The 14,907-nt window shown below is 35.3% G+C and overlaps 1 protein-coding gene across 9 annotated transcripts; it reads left to right on the top strand.

Moving 5' to 3' along the window:
• The first annotated feature begins 6,509 nt into the window (after window positions 1-6,509).
• Window positions 6,510-10,473, top strand: LOC137746013 (zinc finger protein). Of its 9 annotated transcripts, none has more exons than XR_015953842.1 (7): window positions 6,512-6,705; window positions 7,809-7,922; window positions 8,408-8,495; window positions 9,165-9,231; window positions 9,314-9,472; window positions 9,668-9,835; window positions 10,024-10,473. XR_015953842.1 is itself a non-coding variant. In XM_088680801.1 (6 exons), exons 1-5 carry the CDS (start codon window positions 6,564-6,566, stop codon window positions 9,365-9,367), a joined length of 465 nt encoding a protein of 154 aa, XP_088536927.1. In that variant the 5' UTR covers window positions 6,510-6,563; the 3' UTR covers window positions 9,368-9,398; window positions 9,668-10,473. The 9 variants fall into 9 exon arrangements, 6 of the variants coding, with proteins under 6 accessions (XP_088536927.1, XP_068342159.2, XP_068342158.2 ...); XR_015953843.1 differs by having other exon boundaries at window positions 6,545-6,705; window positions 7,745-7,922; window positions 9,314-9,398; XM_088680801.1 differs by having other exon boundaries at window positions 6,510-6,705; window positions 9,314-9,398; window positions 9,668-10,473.
• Window positions 10,474-14,907: the final 4,434 nt, after the last annotated feature.

Raw genomic sequence — 14,907 nt, 5'->3', positions numbered from 1 at the left:
AGAGAAGACATAGCACGTACTGATCTTAACGGACTGTCAATGCCCAATTGACAATCCTATGATCAGGAACGTTTAGGATGTGTCAACGAAAGAATGGTCTCATGAATCTAACTTCTTTAGATCGCATTCTTCCAATCACATATTCCTTGGACTTATCGTTTAAGCATATAACATTTATATGAGACGACTCAAACAATAATCTTTGCCCTTTACATTTAAACTACATTAGTTTAACTTTGTGAAATGTCCGTAAAGTATTGATAGGAGCATATTCATGCGACTTAAATGGCTTGTTCTCGTGCATTTACGTTATGTTTCTTTAGTTATTTTAGTCCTTTAAGCTATTTTCGTGTGTTTGTAGGTCCAAAGGGTTAAAGGAGCAAAAAGATGCATTTTGGAGACTTTTGGAGCACTTTTGGGCTAAGGATGGATAGCTTATGCTTGGCGCCAAAATGTTGGACGAAATTGAATACCAAAGTGTTGGAACTTTGTTCCCTTTAGTTTTAGGACATTTAAACCTTTCCAATTCCCTTATGCCGTGCATCTCCACCTTTCTCCCAAAACCATACACATGCTCCCATTACTTATCATAATCACATATCATATCACTTATCATTCATCACTTATCATTCACCACTTATCACTTATCATATCATTCACCACTTATCATTCATCAAACACATGCATTCACATGTTTTCACAATCTGCCATCATTCCAACCAAAACCGTGCACATGCTATCACCATGCATTCACATGCACTTGTTCCTCCATCATTCCATCATTTAAAACATTGCACATGCACTTTAAACAATCACCCACATGCATTTCCACCCACATGCTATCCCATTTCAGATTTTCATTTCCCCTTTAATCAACACATGCATCCCCTCACCAAGAAATCATTCATTCCACATGCAATCAGAAAATCCACTTCATAACACATGCATCTTGGCAAATTCCACATGCCATTGTCATTCCACTTCATTTCACCTTGCATTTTCAGATTATTCCTTCATCATTGCACCACACATTCATTGCACATGCTTTCACATTCAACACACATGCAATTCCAGATTTCACATGCACACACAAACATTAGCACATGCAACCTAGCTGTCATGTCCCCCCCATTTCACCTATAAATACTCATTCATTCATTCTCATTCATCACAATTCATTTCACAACAGAAATTGGTCCCTTGGGGCCGTGCCCTTCACAAAGTCCATCCATTCCATTCATACACTTCATCCATTGCAGAAATGTAGACCATAAACCCCCCTTTGTGCCGTGACTCTCCCTTGCAATCCAAACATCATCCTTCCATTTCCATAATTCCCCAATCCATTCAACACACCAACAACATCCCTTAGACCTTGTGCTACGACGAAGAGGAAGATAAGAGGGCCTAAACGTTCATACAATTCAAGTTTGAGTTGTTGGAATGTTTAGGTGTTTCTTTGATTCTACATCAGTTTTGCTTCAAGGGTTCTTTCTTCTTATTAATTCTATGTTCATTCATGTTTTATATTTTTATGTTAAATCCTTTGCAAACATGAATTGTAACTAATCCTCCTCTAGGGATTCGATGTAGCCTTGCAAAGTTTGCCATGTAGTTAATTCGGAATTCTCATTTTATCTATCTATTTCTTGCTTCATTCTCCGATTTAATTGTGACTTAGTGTGTTGATTTTAATGCTTGATCATCATTTGAATTAACCACAGGTTGTTTAGCCAAGATTAAAGCACACATCATGCATAATCTTGGTGGATATGTGAATGAATGAAGGGAAGGTTTTGCAAACATCCTGCCGAGTGTTCCCTTTGGTTTTGTGAAAGTTTCTTATGCACTACATAGTCTTGATTAGGAACCAAAGTTGCACATCACAATTAGGCTCATAATTAGAGACATTTGATCAAATCCACACATCATATGGCTGATCATATCTAAGTGAAACAAACCCAAGAAATAGGTAGATGAATGAGTATAATCTGACTTAACAAGCATGGACTTGGCTTAGCAATGGTGAAATCGAATCTCTAGCTTCATCTTCATTGGTACTCTCTTATTTTATTAGTTGTTGATTCATTCATCTTGTGTTTACTTCATTTCCTTATGCTTTAATTTACAATCTGTTTGTTTCCAAGTTTCTGTTTTTATTTCAAGTTTCATTCAAAACCAATCTCCCATTTCTTTTAAAGTGTTAGATTAGTTAGAAATACATTTAGTTTGTGTTTATAAGTGTTTTGATTCATTTTGTTTCTCAAATTCGTCCAAAGTACTCAAGGTGCTCAAAACTGCCCAGAAAGTGATTTTTAGGCAGTTTTGAGTGTTTTGGTGCTGTTTTGAGTCTTTTGGTTTGTTTTAGTGTTTTAAAGTTTAGTTTTGCATTCTTTGAGTCTAGTATAGTGTTTCATATTGTTATTTTACGTTTTTGAGTCAGTTTCCAAGTGATTAACAATCCCTCCTAATCCCCGGTCCAGAACGATCCCTACTTATACTTATACTACAATTGATAAAAAGAGGGTTTAATTTGTGTGCGTATAAATAACCGCATCAAATTTTTAATTCAAGTGGTTAACAATCCCTCCTAATCCCCGGTCTAGAACGATCCCTACTTATACATATACTACAATTTGACGAAAAGAGGGTTTAATTTGTGTGCGTATAAATCTTGCATCAAGTATCATCATATGATTGGTTTTAGGGCACATTTCCAACACTTCTGAACTCCCCATTCGCTTGCAACTCCATCGCAACCTTATGCCCCGTTCGAACCGTATACCCTCCATGTTTCGTATGATGCCAAATAATCCTATCCTTACAACCCATCAAACTCAATGGTATTCCCAAAATTAACTTTGACTCTTCCTCATCAAAAAGCTCATGTACCATCTCCATATTCCACCCACCCAAATCAAAATCACCTATTCCACCCTTAAAGCATTTCAAGTCTAAAGTTTGAAAGTGTTGGGTATAGGAATCCAAGGATCCCCAGTGACTTTGATATTCGTTCCATCCCCCACCCTCTGGCGCAACCCCCTTTCAAGAATTTTTTTCCCTTGAAAAATACCTTTCCAACCCCATGACGATTTACACCCCATCTTTGCATCCAAAAAAGTTGTGTTCGGAAAGTATTTATCTTTAAGTACCTGAGCCAACAACGAGTTTGGAGCCATCATCAATTGCCACCCAATGTTAGTCAAGAACGCAAGGTTGAAGCATTGTAAGTCCCTAAACCCCAATCCGCCCCCCACCTTTCTCTTCTTCAATTTTTCCTATGAACCCAAGGCATTCTGGAATTTTTTTTGTTTTTAATTTCCCCTCCACCAGAATCTTACTACTTCCTGCTCCATCTCTTTGCACGTACTCACTGGAAGCTTAAAACAAGACATCGCATAGTTTGGCATATGATTTCTAACCGCCTTTCTCTAATGATTTCCCTTTCCATCTCTTTGCACGAACTCACTGCTTTTCTCAAATGATTTCTAACCGCACGATGCACAATGAATGACTAAGATGTGATGATCTCTAAGATACGCACAATTTAAATCCGGATGGAATTCAAAAGCAAATTATACGACTTTTTTTTTTTTTTTAATTTCCTCCTGGGGTCAAATGAGCAATGCATTGAAAACGCTGAAGATGAAGAGAAAAGTACAATAAAAGCAATTCCACCGGAGGTGGAATAGCCCAATATCCAGTCAAAAAACCAAACTGGGGGTCTGTCAATCCACTCCAACCCACAAAACTGCCTGGCACCCAGCCCAAGCCAGGCAAAAGACCAGCCCATTTTTTACTGACCCAGGGACTGGCCTATTTGGCTGGCGCGTGCAGCTCGCTTGTGCGTGGGCGCGAATAAGGGACAAGTGTGCAAGCGATGGGGCCCGCTGTCAGCCCACTTACTCTACACCTGGAAGTAGGCGACGTGGCCCTCTCTATGTTGTTGGATTTTCAACGGCTAGTTTTTCTAGACCGTTGGATTTCCAATGGTAAAAAAAAATTGAATTTTACTTTTAAACTAGACCGTTCAATCACAGATCAACGGTTCACAATTTTTCCCCCAAAAATTTAAAAACAAAAAAAAGGCTCAACGATCAGAATTATGATTGTTGGCCACGTGGCAACTCCTTGGCTCTTGGATTTGAATATTTTTCAAATCCAACGGTCCAGATAAATTAATACATTAAAATTTATTAAAAATTATAAAAAAGTACTTAATTTTTTTAAAATTTTTTTTTTCTATAAATACCTAACCCTCATCTTCCACCTTACACCATATTTCAATATTTTCTACACTTTGAGAGAAAAAAAAATGACTTCGTGGAAGCTCATTAAAGATGTTACATTGTGTGAATGTTGGGTGCACACTACTCATGACCCGATTATGGGTAATGAGATGGATAAGCGAGAAATATGGAGTAAAATTACGAAAGCGTTTTGCGATGTACATGGAAAAGATGCCAGAAGTAGTTCAGGTCTTCAAGGTCGTTGGAAAAAACTCAACACATCCTTTACTTGTTGGAAAAACGCCATCTCTCATGCTTCCGGTAATCTGTGTAGTGGGACAAGTTTAGTGAATCAGATGACAATATTTTTATTTATTTATATGCATTCCACCCGCATCAATATTTTAATTTATTTATGTGTGTTACACCCGCATTTTTTAATACTATCTTATCCCACATATATAGACACTACAAGCACAAGCATTCTACAATGTAAAGAACCATAACAAATCATTCAACAAATGGGAATGTTGGCAAATTGTCAAAGATTGTCAAAGATTGCCCCAGATACAAAATTGTGGCAACTGGTCCAGAAGTTGTCATGCACGATATGGGTCTATATAGTTCACCAGAAGCAAACATGACCGAACAAGAAACCGACACATTTTGCGAGACGGAAGGGATGCCTGAAGAAGTGCTAGAGACCCAACCGACTCGTCAGTCCCTCAGGCCTCAAGGTAAAAAGGCATCAAAGAAAAAAGGTAATTCTTCCAAAAATGACTACACTAAATATATGGAGGAACTTGCTCGCCAAGGTGAATTGAGGATGGCGCAGGAAAAGGCAAGAGATAAGGAAAAAGTTGCTGCTATGGCAACAATATTAGCAGCTACTGAGAGATGTGATGCAGCGGCTGAGAGACAAAGAGAAAAAGTTAATCGAGAGAACGAGATGATTAGAGAAGCACTTAATCGAGAAAATGAGATGCTTAGAGAAGAAAAGATGGCTCAAGTTGATTGTGACACTATGAACAAGCCTCTAGTAGGACTATCTCCAAATTCAAAATATTTTTGGACATCGGAAAAAAAAAGAGGTCATGTGAAGGAGGCGTGCAAAAGAAGCGGAAAAAGTGGAGGGGGTTCTAGCTACACAAATCCTTCCTACAACGAAGATCCTAGCTCCGGAGATTTTGTATAATTTCGTATTTATTTGTAGTACTTTATTTAATTTCTTATGTAATTTTTATGTAATTTCGTCTTTATTTTTAGTACTTTATTTTTATTAATAGATGTATTTTTTATTTATTATTAGTACTTTATGTAATTTCATCTTTGTTTTTAGAACTTTATGCAATTTCAAATTTATTTTTTGTACTTTATTTAAACACATCAAATAAGATTACGTAAACTCACCAAATAAGATTAAATAAACTCATCAAATAAGATTACATAAACTCACCAAATAAACTTAAAAATAAAAAATACCAATTAAATTTACATAACCTCACCAAATAAACTTTAAATAAAAACAAACTAAATAAAATTACATAAACTTAAAATAGTATGTTCGGATAATGACACGTAGTGTGATGAGATTGGTTAAAAATCATATCCAAAATTAAAACTATTTTATTTATTACTATTTTATAAAAAATTAATAATATTCAAAATGGGCTGGGTGTCAGCGCATTTTGCAAGGGTGGAGATCGTTTGTGCCATCCCATTTTTAGACTAGCTGCTAGCGCATTTTTTTAGGAGTAGAGATGCTTTGGTCTATTACTGTTCATTGGAATATATTACTGTTCACTGAAGTGGATAAATGGGCTGGGTGCTGGCACAAAGTCCTTAGAGGTGGAATTGCTCTAAGGGAAGCCAAAGTTTTCATGAGGCAAAGAGACCGCTACGCACCATCCACATTTAATTTAAAAAGAAAACTAATGAAAATGGTTTGAAAATTTTGAGTTTTAACGTTAAGGACAAAATAAAGAGTAAAGTGAATAGTATTATAATTGAATTTTTAGTGTAAAAATGTCATTTTTCGTTAAAGTGAATAATATCGGGAGCTTTTCGTTAAAGTTCCCTTAATTTAATCCAAGTGGGGCGTGGAGAAGACTAAACATTGAAATTTCATCATGATAATTAAACAGGCAAATGATTTCGGATTGAATTGAATTTTTTTTAAAATAATTTATGAATCGAGAATTACAAAATAGATTATTCAAATAGTTGTGGAGTGCATCCAACAACTGATCCTCATTTTTTGAAACAACATGAGAACCCTTCCTTAAAGGGCCTAGTACCCAAAGTCTCCGCACCTTGAAATCATCAAAGAAATTCATGTTTATAACTCTTGAATCTTCAAAGACCTCTCGTCTTCTACGTGGTTACTCACACCTCAGCGAAATACCTTTCCCTGAATCCCCTCGCACTACTCTGCCTCGCCACCCCCACCACTCACTGCAGAGTCCAAGAAACCCAGGTACGTATGGCCTTCCCTCCTCCTCCCTCCTAATCGTTTTCTATTTTGATGTTTGGGTTTTTCATCTTATGTTATTTGGAAATTTTGGTTGATTCAAAGTACTTATCTTTTTGTTTTTTTCCTGTAAATGTGCATTAGAAACATGGGTTTTATTGCTTGAAGCTGGTTTGTTGGAATTTCTTGTTTGTATCTTATCAGGGTAGGCAACTGTGAATAAATAAGCAAACTGACGATTGCAATATTGAGTTTGAATGGCTGAGAGGTTTAGTTTCTGGTGAGGCTATTGGATTTTCTTGGAGTGATGCAATTTATTTTAGAATCTTAGGTAGAAATAAATAATTGGGGATTCTTGGAATGAGTTCAAAGTTGTGAAACTTGCAATTAGATTTTGAGGTGAGTTGATATTGAATTAGATAATGTAATCGTTGTGGATTCAAAGATGGAAGAAGAGAGAAAAATTAAGTTGGCTACTTTCTTGGTCCATCAGTTTCCGCTATGACCAACAAGGGATTGAATTTGGGAAAAGGATTAAACTTCTTTGTTCATCTCATAATGAAGCATGGTTGATCAAGTTTTGCGTGTAGACAGTAAAGTTATGCTTCTAAGGCTGATCATTTCTCTATAAGGGAGTAATATTCCCTGATAAGTAAAAAGGGGCAAAAAAACTACAGTTGGGGTTAAAGGGCCATATGGACAGGGGAGAGTCCAAGACATGCCTCTGATGCTTCTATAAAGAATCACACAGAAAGAGAGGAGGGGCATTGCTGGAGAACCCATGTGGTTGATGTAAGATTCATGAGTTCTGTTGTGTGTGTGTGATGTTTGTGTATCTGTGATTTAAATGCAGCATGTAGAATTGTAAAAGCTATGAAATTCTGCGGTGGCAGTATATAATGGAATTGAAAATGTGCTTGAACATTATATGATTTCATGAGTTGCTTCTTTTCATTTTTGTTTCCCTGCTTAATTTCTCTGTATCCACTGGTACTTAAGACTTTATCTCTTGTCAAGCTGATGATGTTTCTTGCATGGAGACTAGTTCTCCATTTTTACTTTCTTTTTTTCGGAGCAGTGGTTTAATAGGCGATGATTGTCCCATCTAGGGAGAATGGAAACTAATGGTAGCAATTCTAATTCCAATGAAAATCAACCTTCGGATGCTTCAAATATTGATAGGAGGGAGAAGCTTACTGAGAAAGCAGTTTTTATTAATCATGGTATGTCTCTCTGCCCAGAATCAACCTCAGCCAGAAAATATAAGGAGCTTGTTTTATTTGTTAGAAACCCCAAATTTTCCTTCCTGAGTAAACTATGATTCTACTATCAATACAAGTTGGTAGAAGTATGGTCAAGCCTTAAAACAGCACTCTTTTATTCCGAAGACTTTCTCTGAATTCTAGTGTGAATAAGAGTGGTTGTTTCAATTGGCATTAGTTATGTGGTGCATGGTATTTATAACTTTTTAGAAGTATAATAGGTAAACAGAAGCATTTATATAAACGAGTTGAAGAATTATCTTCAGAATATTTATAATATGATCAAGATTTAGATTTCGGGCATTGACTGCTGCTTGAAAGTTATCTAGCCTACTCAGGGAACTGTATGCCTCATTTTTTTTCTCCTCATTTGCTCCCCTTGATGATTAGAATCTTGTGAAATAGTATCTTATTATTTCTGTAATGTGTATGACCTTATGATGCAGCGGAGGTAGCTTGGCAAGAGAGAAGAAGAGAATGGGTCGGTGATCAGTCTCAGAAATCACAAAGAGCGCCAAGAGAACCAATTATGAGGTACAGTTTTCTACATTTACTGTCACATTGGTGTTTTTTTGTTGGGATACAAGTGATAGTGGCAAGGGAAGAATCAATCCTAGGATTGCAAGTGTAGGGATAAATGCTGTTAACTACTTAAGCTACCGTCCCCCTGCTGGTCACATTGGTGTTTCAATACTAGTAGACCAGCCTAACAAAATGTATTCCTGGTTTATCTGGATTCCTATTTAAGTCAGGCGTAGGCTAATAGCCAATAATTTAGGTGGGAAACTGAAGCATTCCTCAACATTTGTGCCTCTTTTCTATTATCCATTTTTGTATAGCCATAAACTTTACTCTTTTTTTCCTTCATTTCTTTGAGCTGTTTCTCCAATTGGATTTAAAATTGTCGAGTTCTTGACGTATTCTCGTAATGGATGGATCTTGGGGAAAATAGATTGGCATCTCTATTTAAATGTATGATCTTTTGAAGAAGAAAAAATTATGTAAAAAATGCAGAATACGTTTCCACTTGCATGCTAAGATTTTGAAAGAAATGTAATTCACAAGGTCAGTGAAATAATCAAATGCTCCTAAAGTTGCAGTTCCCGGGTGCTATCATATTGTTGGCTATGTGTGATTCTTCCATAAATACATGTGTAGTGGATGTGCAACCTTTAAGTTGTAATGTGGAATCTTCTTTTTCAGCTGGACCACAACGTATGAGGATCTTCTTTTATCTACCGAACCTTTCCAGGAGCCCATACCTTTAGCTGTAAGTTTCTCTAATTGATTTCTTTTTCTTTCCTAATTTGGATGGTATCGATGTGAACAATTTAAATTGTTGCGTTATGCAGGAAATGGTGGATTTTTTAGTTGATATCTGGCAAGAAGAAGGCCTCTATGACTAGTTGATTGGATATCCTGTGTCCATTATGCACGGTAAGAATTTTGGACCATTTTCTTTGTGCTTATTGATGGTGACGCGAAGCTATATCTGAAATTTATTATTCAAGGTAGAGTCGGTTTTCTCCATCCTTATTGCTTAAACCAGAGTTGTTTGCAGTGGAGAAGTGAATCACATATCCATTCATCTTAGATTCTTAGCACATTTGACTGCTAAGCATTTGTGTAATCAACTCATCAGGTTCTATAGTTCGCCTTCGATACAGAGTCATTTGACAACTCTTTCTTATTGCAATGATATACAGTCTAATTTTCAACTTCATGGTTCTTATCCGGATGATTGTGGAGCTGGTACTGCATTGTGTCGTCAATTCCTCGTCCCTTCCATTAAGGTTTTCGGATTTTTGGTTATGATTCCAAATGTTATCGTCAACCGGCACAACTTATTCTTATGAACAAGTTTGCAAGGAATGGTACATATACTATATACTATATCAATATCGCATCATAAATTTTGGGTGTAACCGGTGATTTATCACTTGCTCTCTCTCACATCACATGTTACGAGAGATAGGGGAGGGTGATAAGTCATTGATCATATTGTAGAATCTCTCCTATTCGAGGCTAGTAACTGTTTGGGCTGTACATAAAAATATCACAGGCTTGCACATAGCTGAAGAACTTCTCAGCAAAATCGTCATATTCCCCGTCGTTGGGACGATCATGAAGCCTCCAGCGCTCGAACCACCGATAGCGGTGTCAGCTGCAGCTGTCCATGCATATCTTCTCCGGGCTTGGGCTTGATGAGGAAATGTGAAGTTGGTCTCAATGGTGCGAGCGGAAATCTCTGCCGTAGCCAGTCGGGAAGCTAGTGGAAGTGAAGGCAAACCGTTCTCAAGCAAGTTATGATTAAATCGCTGGCGCGATTAACAAGTGATTTCTCAAAATAAAATAAAGAAAATATGTCGGATGTTGGTGGCAATCGATCAGGTCGCGCGACTTTTGATAACTTCTCTTTCTATAAATTTAAACACGTCTCCCGCTGACGGTATGCTTAAACTTGATGAGCACTGTTTGAACCATAAATAAAAATATGAAGTTTTAACGAAAAGAGTTTGGGCTAATTTTTATTTAATGAAAAATCACTTTAAATTATTATTTAATAAAAAGGGTTTAAATTTTAATTATAATGACATAAAACTTTTATTTTAAGCCCTACAAAAACTAAAATACACGGGCTCAACAAAAAGCCCAAACCGCATAACAATTAATATTCCAAAATTGCCCCTAACAGAGCCTAACCAAGGCTCGTTAGCCAAAGTTGCAGTTACTAAAATTCATCATCCCTCCACGCAATTAATGTTCACCAACCCTAACGGAGCCTAACCCCTTCACGACAAAGCTGCCTAACACATGTACGAACCTATAAATTATGATATTCTTGATGATTTCTTACTTTAATTTACCAAATATGTACATTTGCATGTTTGAGATTCTAAAAAATGAATTATGTTTCCAGTTCAGAGTATTCTGATTTGCATCTAGACGAAAACGCACAAAAAAAAAAATAAAATAAAGGGAAATAAAAGTAACAGAGAAGAAACAGAGGTAGGTACCACAAAATTTCTAATATTCTTGATAATTTTACAGTAATATGTAAGCTTGTATGCTTTGAATTCATTGAATGAGCAATGTTTCTGCAAAATGGTATATTTTTACTTCACTTTGATAACTACTCATTTTCTTATAACCCTTAAATAGTATTTTCTTGCCCTCATATGTTGGTTGCTTTGCTTAAATAACTTAAATATAATCAACATTGTATTCCAGTGGTGTTTTAGTTTAATAAACAATGTTTACGAAATAATTCACAATTTTAAGTTTAATAAATAGTGTTTACGAAATAGTTTACAATTTGCTTCATTTGTAAATAGAATTAAAATGTACAGAAATATTATAATATGTGATGCATTCACGAACTAGTACAAACATATATTACACTATTACACAAACTAGTGTGATTCTATGTTAATAATTTGTACATTCAACAAACAGTATAGTTTGATAAATAGTGTAGTTTTTTTGTTTCTGTTTGATAAACAGTATGGATCTAGAATCAATGTGGTGTTTAGTTCATTTTCTTAAATAGCATGCCCTATTCTGATGTAAATCCATCAATACTTTAGTATTTTAAGTTAAGTTTCGTAAGTACTTTGAGTTATTTTGATTGATAAATAGTGTGGCCATGTTGTTGTGGATCCAGAATTAGTGTGGTTTTCTAGTTGTGATCTATTCAGATATAGATCAATAAATAGTTCAGTTTTCTAGTAAAAAAGTATGGTTTTCTAGTTCACTTTGATAAATAGTTCAGTTTGCTATGGTAAAAAAAATGTGGTTTTCTAGTTCACTTTGATAAATAGTGTGGTCTGTACAAATATAGATCATTAAATAGTTTACTTTTTTTAGTTTAGTATCACAAAATACTCAGGTGTAGTTTTGTTCTAATTTAAGAAACATCGTAGTTTTATTTTTGTTTTGTTTGATGAACACTGTAACCTATTTTGATGTGAATTCAGAATTAGTGTGTTTTCATAGTTCACCTTCATAATAAAAAATTGTGGCATATTTTGATATAGGTACAAAAATAGTTGTAATAATTAAACTATGTTTATTCTTATAGATGGACGGAGCCAAGAAACCAAGAATGAAGACTTTAGTTGTAAAGAGTCCATATAAGAAAAAGAATAAAAGACCTCCAACATCTTATGTGCAATACAGATGCAATGTTTTTGCGTTTGCAAATTCAATGCAATTGTACAAGCCAATGCTTCAACAACGCCATGATGTCTGCAATCATTTGGTCAAGACACCATTTTGGAGTTTGATCAAGTTCTACATGGATGATGAAATCGTTGCAACGGAAAGAAAAAAGAAGTCTGATGTGGATATGATCAAGATTATACAATGCTATGATTCCAAGCAACAAAAGTTCAAATTCAAAAATCATGAGCCAAGAGGAATAACAAGTGAAGATGTTGTTCAAATCTTTGGATTGAACAACCAAGGAGTTGAACCACCAAACACAGACAAATCCACAAAGAACATGAAGGACAACTTTGTCAAAACATATTTCGCGGACCAAAAAATAGTGAAAAAAAGGACATTCTTGAAGCGTACCAAAAATCAATCTAAGACGAAACTCCTGAAGGGGTAAAAACTACTGCTTCAATCATATGTGCGCATCTCCTACAATCCCTCTTATTTGCAACCTCCGGAACATACATCACAGGGAGCTTCATAACAATTTTTGGGGCATTGGACCAAATTAGCAAATACAACTGGGCAAAAGGAGTGAGGGACTACTTGTTCAAGATGATTAACAAATCAAAGAAAAAGAGGAAAAATGGAGAAGAATCAGCAACAACAAGCGGATGCACTGCCCTTATTTTGGTTAGAAATAAGAACTATATTTTAAAAATGTGAATTTTGTCTTATAAATTACACAAGAAAGTAATTCAAAGTTCTTATTTCATGCAGTATTGGATTTGTCTTCACACCAATCTGGTGGAGACAATAAGTGGACGAGAAAACATGGTTCCTGCCATTGGAAGATGAGACATATCTAAAATCCACAAAGCAATCCGAGATATTTCAGTTGAACAAATTGTGGTAAGGACCAATAATAAAAGTATTTCAATCTACATTTCAATAAACAATATATTTTTGCACTTTACAATTTCATAACATAGTGATCTTTATAGAAGTTTCAGAAGTAGTGGCTTCATAATCATACAGAAATAGTTCAAATTTGAAGTTCAATAATAATTCAACTTTGCATTTGTACCGACAATGAAATCTGCATAATCTCTAATACAACAAATCCAGCAATAGTGTCATTTATATAAAATAGAAATAGTGTCAAATCCAGCAATAGTTTCTAAATTTCTTAAAGAGTTCATGTTTGCAGTCTAAAAGAAAAGTGCATTTCAATAAATAGTGATCTATGAATAATGTAATAATACAAAATCCAAAAAATAATGTCATACTACAAATATTGATATTTTATAATTTCAGAAATAGTGTCATAATAATGATCTAGGAATAGTTTAGATTTCACGTTGTATATATAGTTTCTCTTAGCATTTCTATAAACAGTAACAAATATTACACTATTACACGAACTAGTGTGATTCTTTGTTAATAATTTGTACATTTAGTAAATAGTTTGCGTTTTTTAAAGTTTAATAAACAGTGTTTACGAAACAATGACATTAGTATGTAATTTAACATCTTTTTAATGTGTGACTATGTGCAAATTGGTGGTGGTATTCCTTGTGCTGAACCAAGTGAGCAAATTCCCGCTGCTATACCTTCTAAAGAACCAACAGGGGAGCATTCTAACATAAACCAAGAAGAAGATAATGTCATTCATTCTCTTGCACAAAGAAATAAGTCTTCCAAGAAAAAAGAAAAGAAGACAACATGAAGGAAAAGGAAGAGAACTGAAGCTGAAGCTCAAGAAGATCATAGTAACACCATCAATGAAGCTTAATTACAGTTTGATCAACTGTATTGAGAATAATTGACGAAACTTGATGCAATTTATCAAAAGGACATCATCAGGATTGATAACACATTAGGTGTGGAAGGTTTTGAAGAGTTTAAAAGATGTGCGAGCATGGATCAAAAGAGGTATCTAGTCTTCAATCACATGATGATATATGCACTCGACAACCTGCACACAGATTCAATTGTAATGAATCAAACAACTGGAGCACTTAACATAATCATTGAAAAGCTTATACAAGAACGACATGAGGACAAGCAGAAAATTAGTTCAATGAAAATTGAAATGAGACAGTTGCAATTAAAGAACACAGCAGCTTTTATGAAAGTAAATAAGCTTATAGATGAACTTGGAAGTTTGAAGAAGAAACTACTAGAAAAGCAACCAATAGTACCAGATCTAAACGTTTCAACCGAGGAAGATCAAAGTTTCAGGGATCCAAATGAAAAGGATCTAGAAAATGAGGAACCACCTAAAGAAGATCCAGATAATGATGATTGAGTTGAAAAGTATACATATGATAAGGATACTGCTACCGAGGATCCAGTTTGAGAAAATGCAACTAAAAATGATGTGGCTATAGAGGATCGAGAACAAAGGTATGCAACTGATCATCATCCACATGAAAATGAGGAAGATCAAGCTGAGGAGGATCAAGAGCATGAAGGAAAAGACACTGCCACTACAAAAAGGACCTTTGGAGTTCAACAAGATGTTCAAATGCAGACTCCAACTAGCAAGGATCCTGAAGCAGAAGGAAAAACAACTACTAAGAAGAAGACGAGAACACTAGTAAAAAATATATGAAAGAGAGATGTTCATAAACTAAATGTCAATCCAGACTATGATTATATCCCCATCCAGAAAAAACAAAAGAAGGCCAAATACATCTATGCTGTGAGTGACAGTGAAAGCCTTTCAATTGTTCCGCCACAAAGCCAACCGTTGGAACCAATAATTAAGAAAGAAAAAGAGCAG

This window comes from Pyrus communis, chromosome 12 (genome assembly GCF_041283825.1).
Source record: "Pyrus communis isolate YQ-2024b chromosome 12, ASM4128382v1, whole genome shotgun sequence".
Lineage (NCBI taxonomy): Eukaryota > Viridiplantae > Streptophyta > Magnoliopsida > Rosales > Rosaceae > Pyrus > Pyrus communis.
Note: the sequence above shows the minus strand (reverse complement) of the source record. Positions and strands in the feature narration are given on the sequence as shown.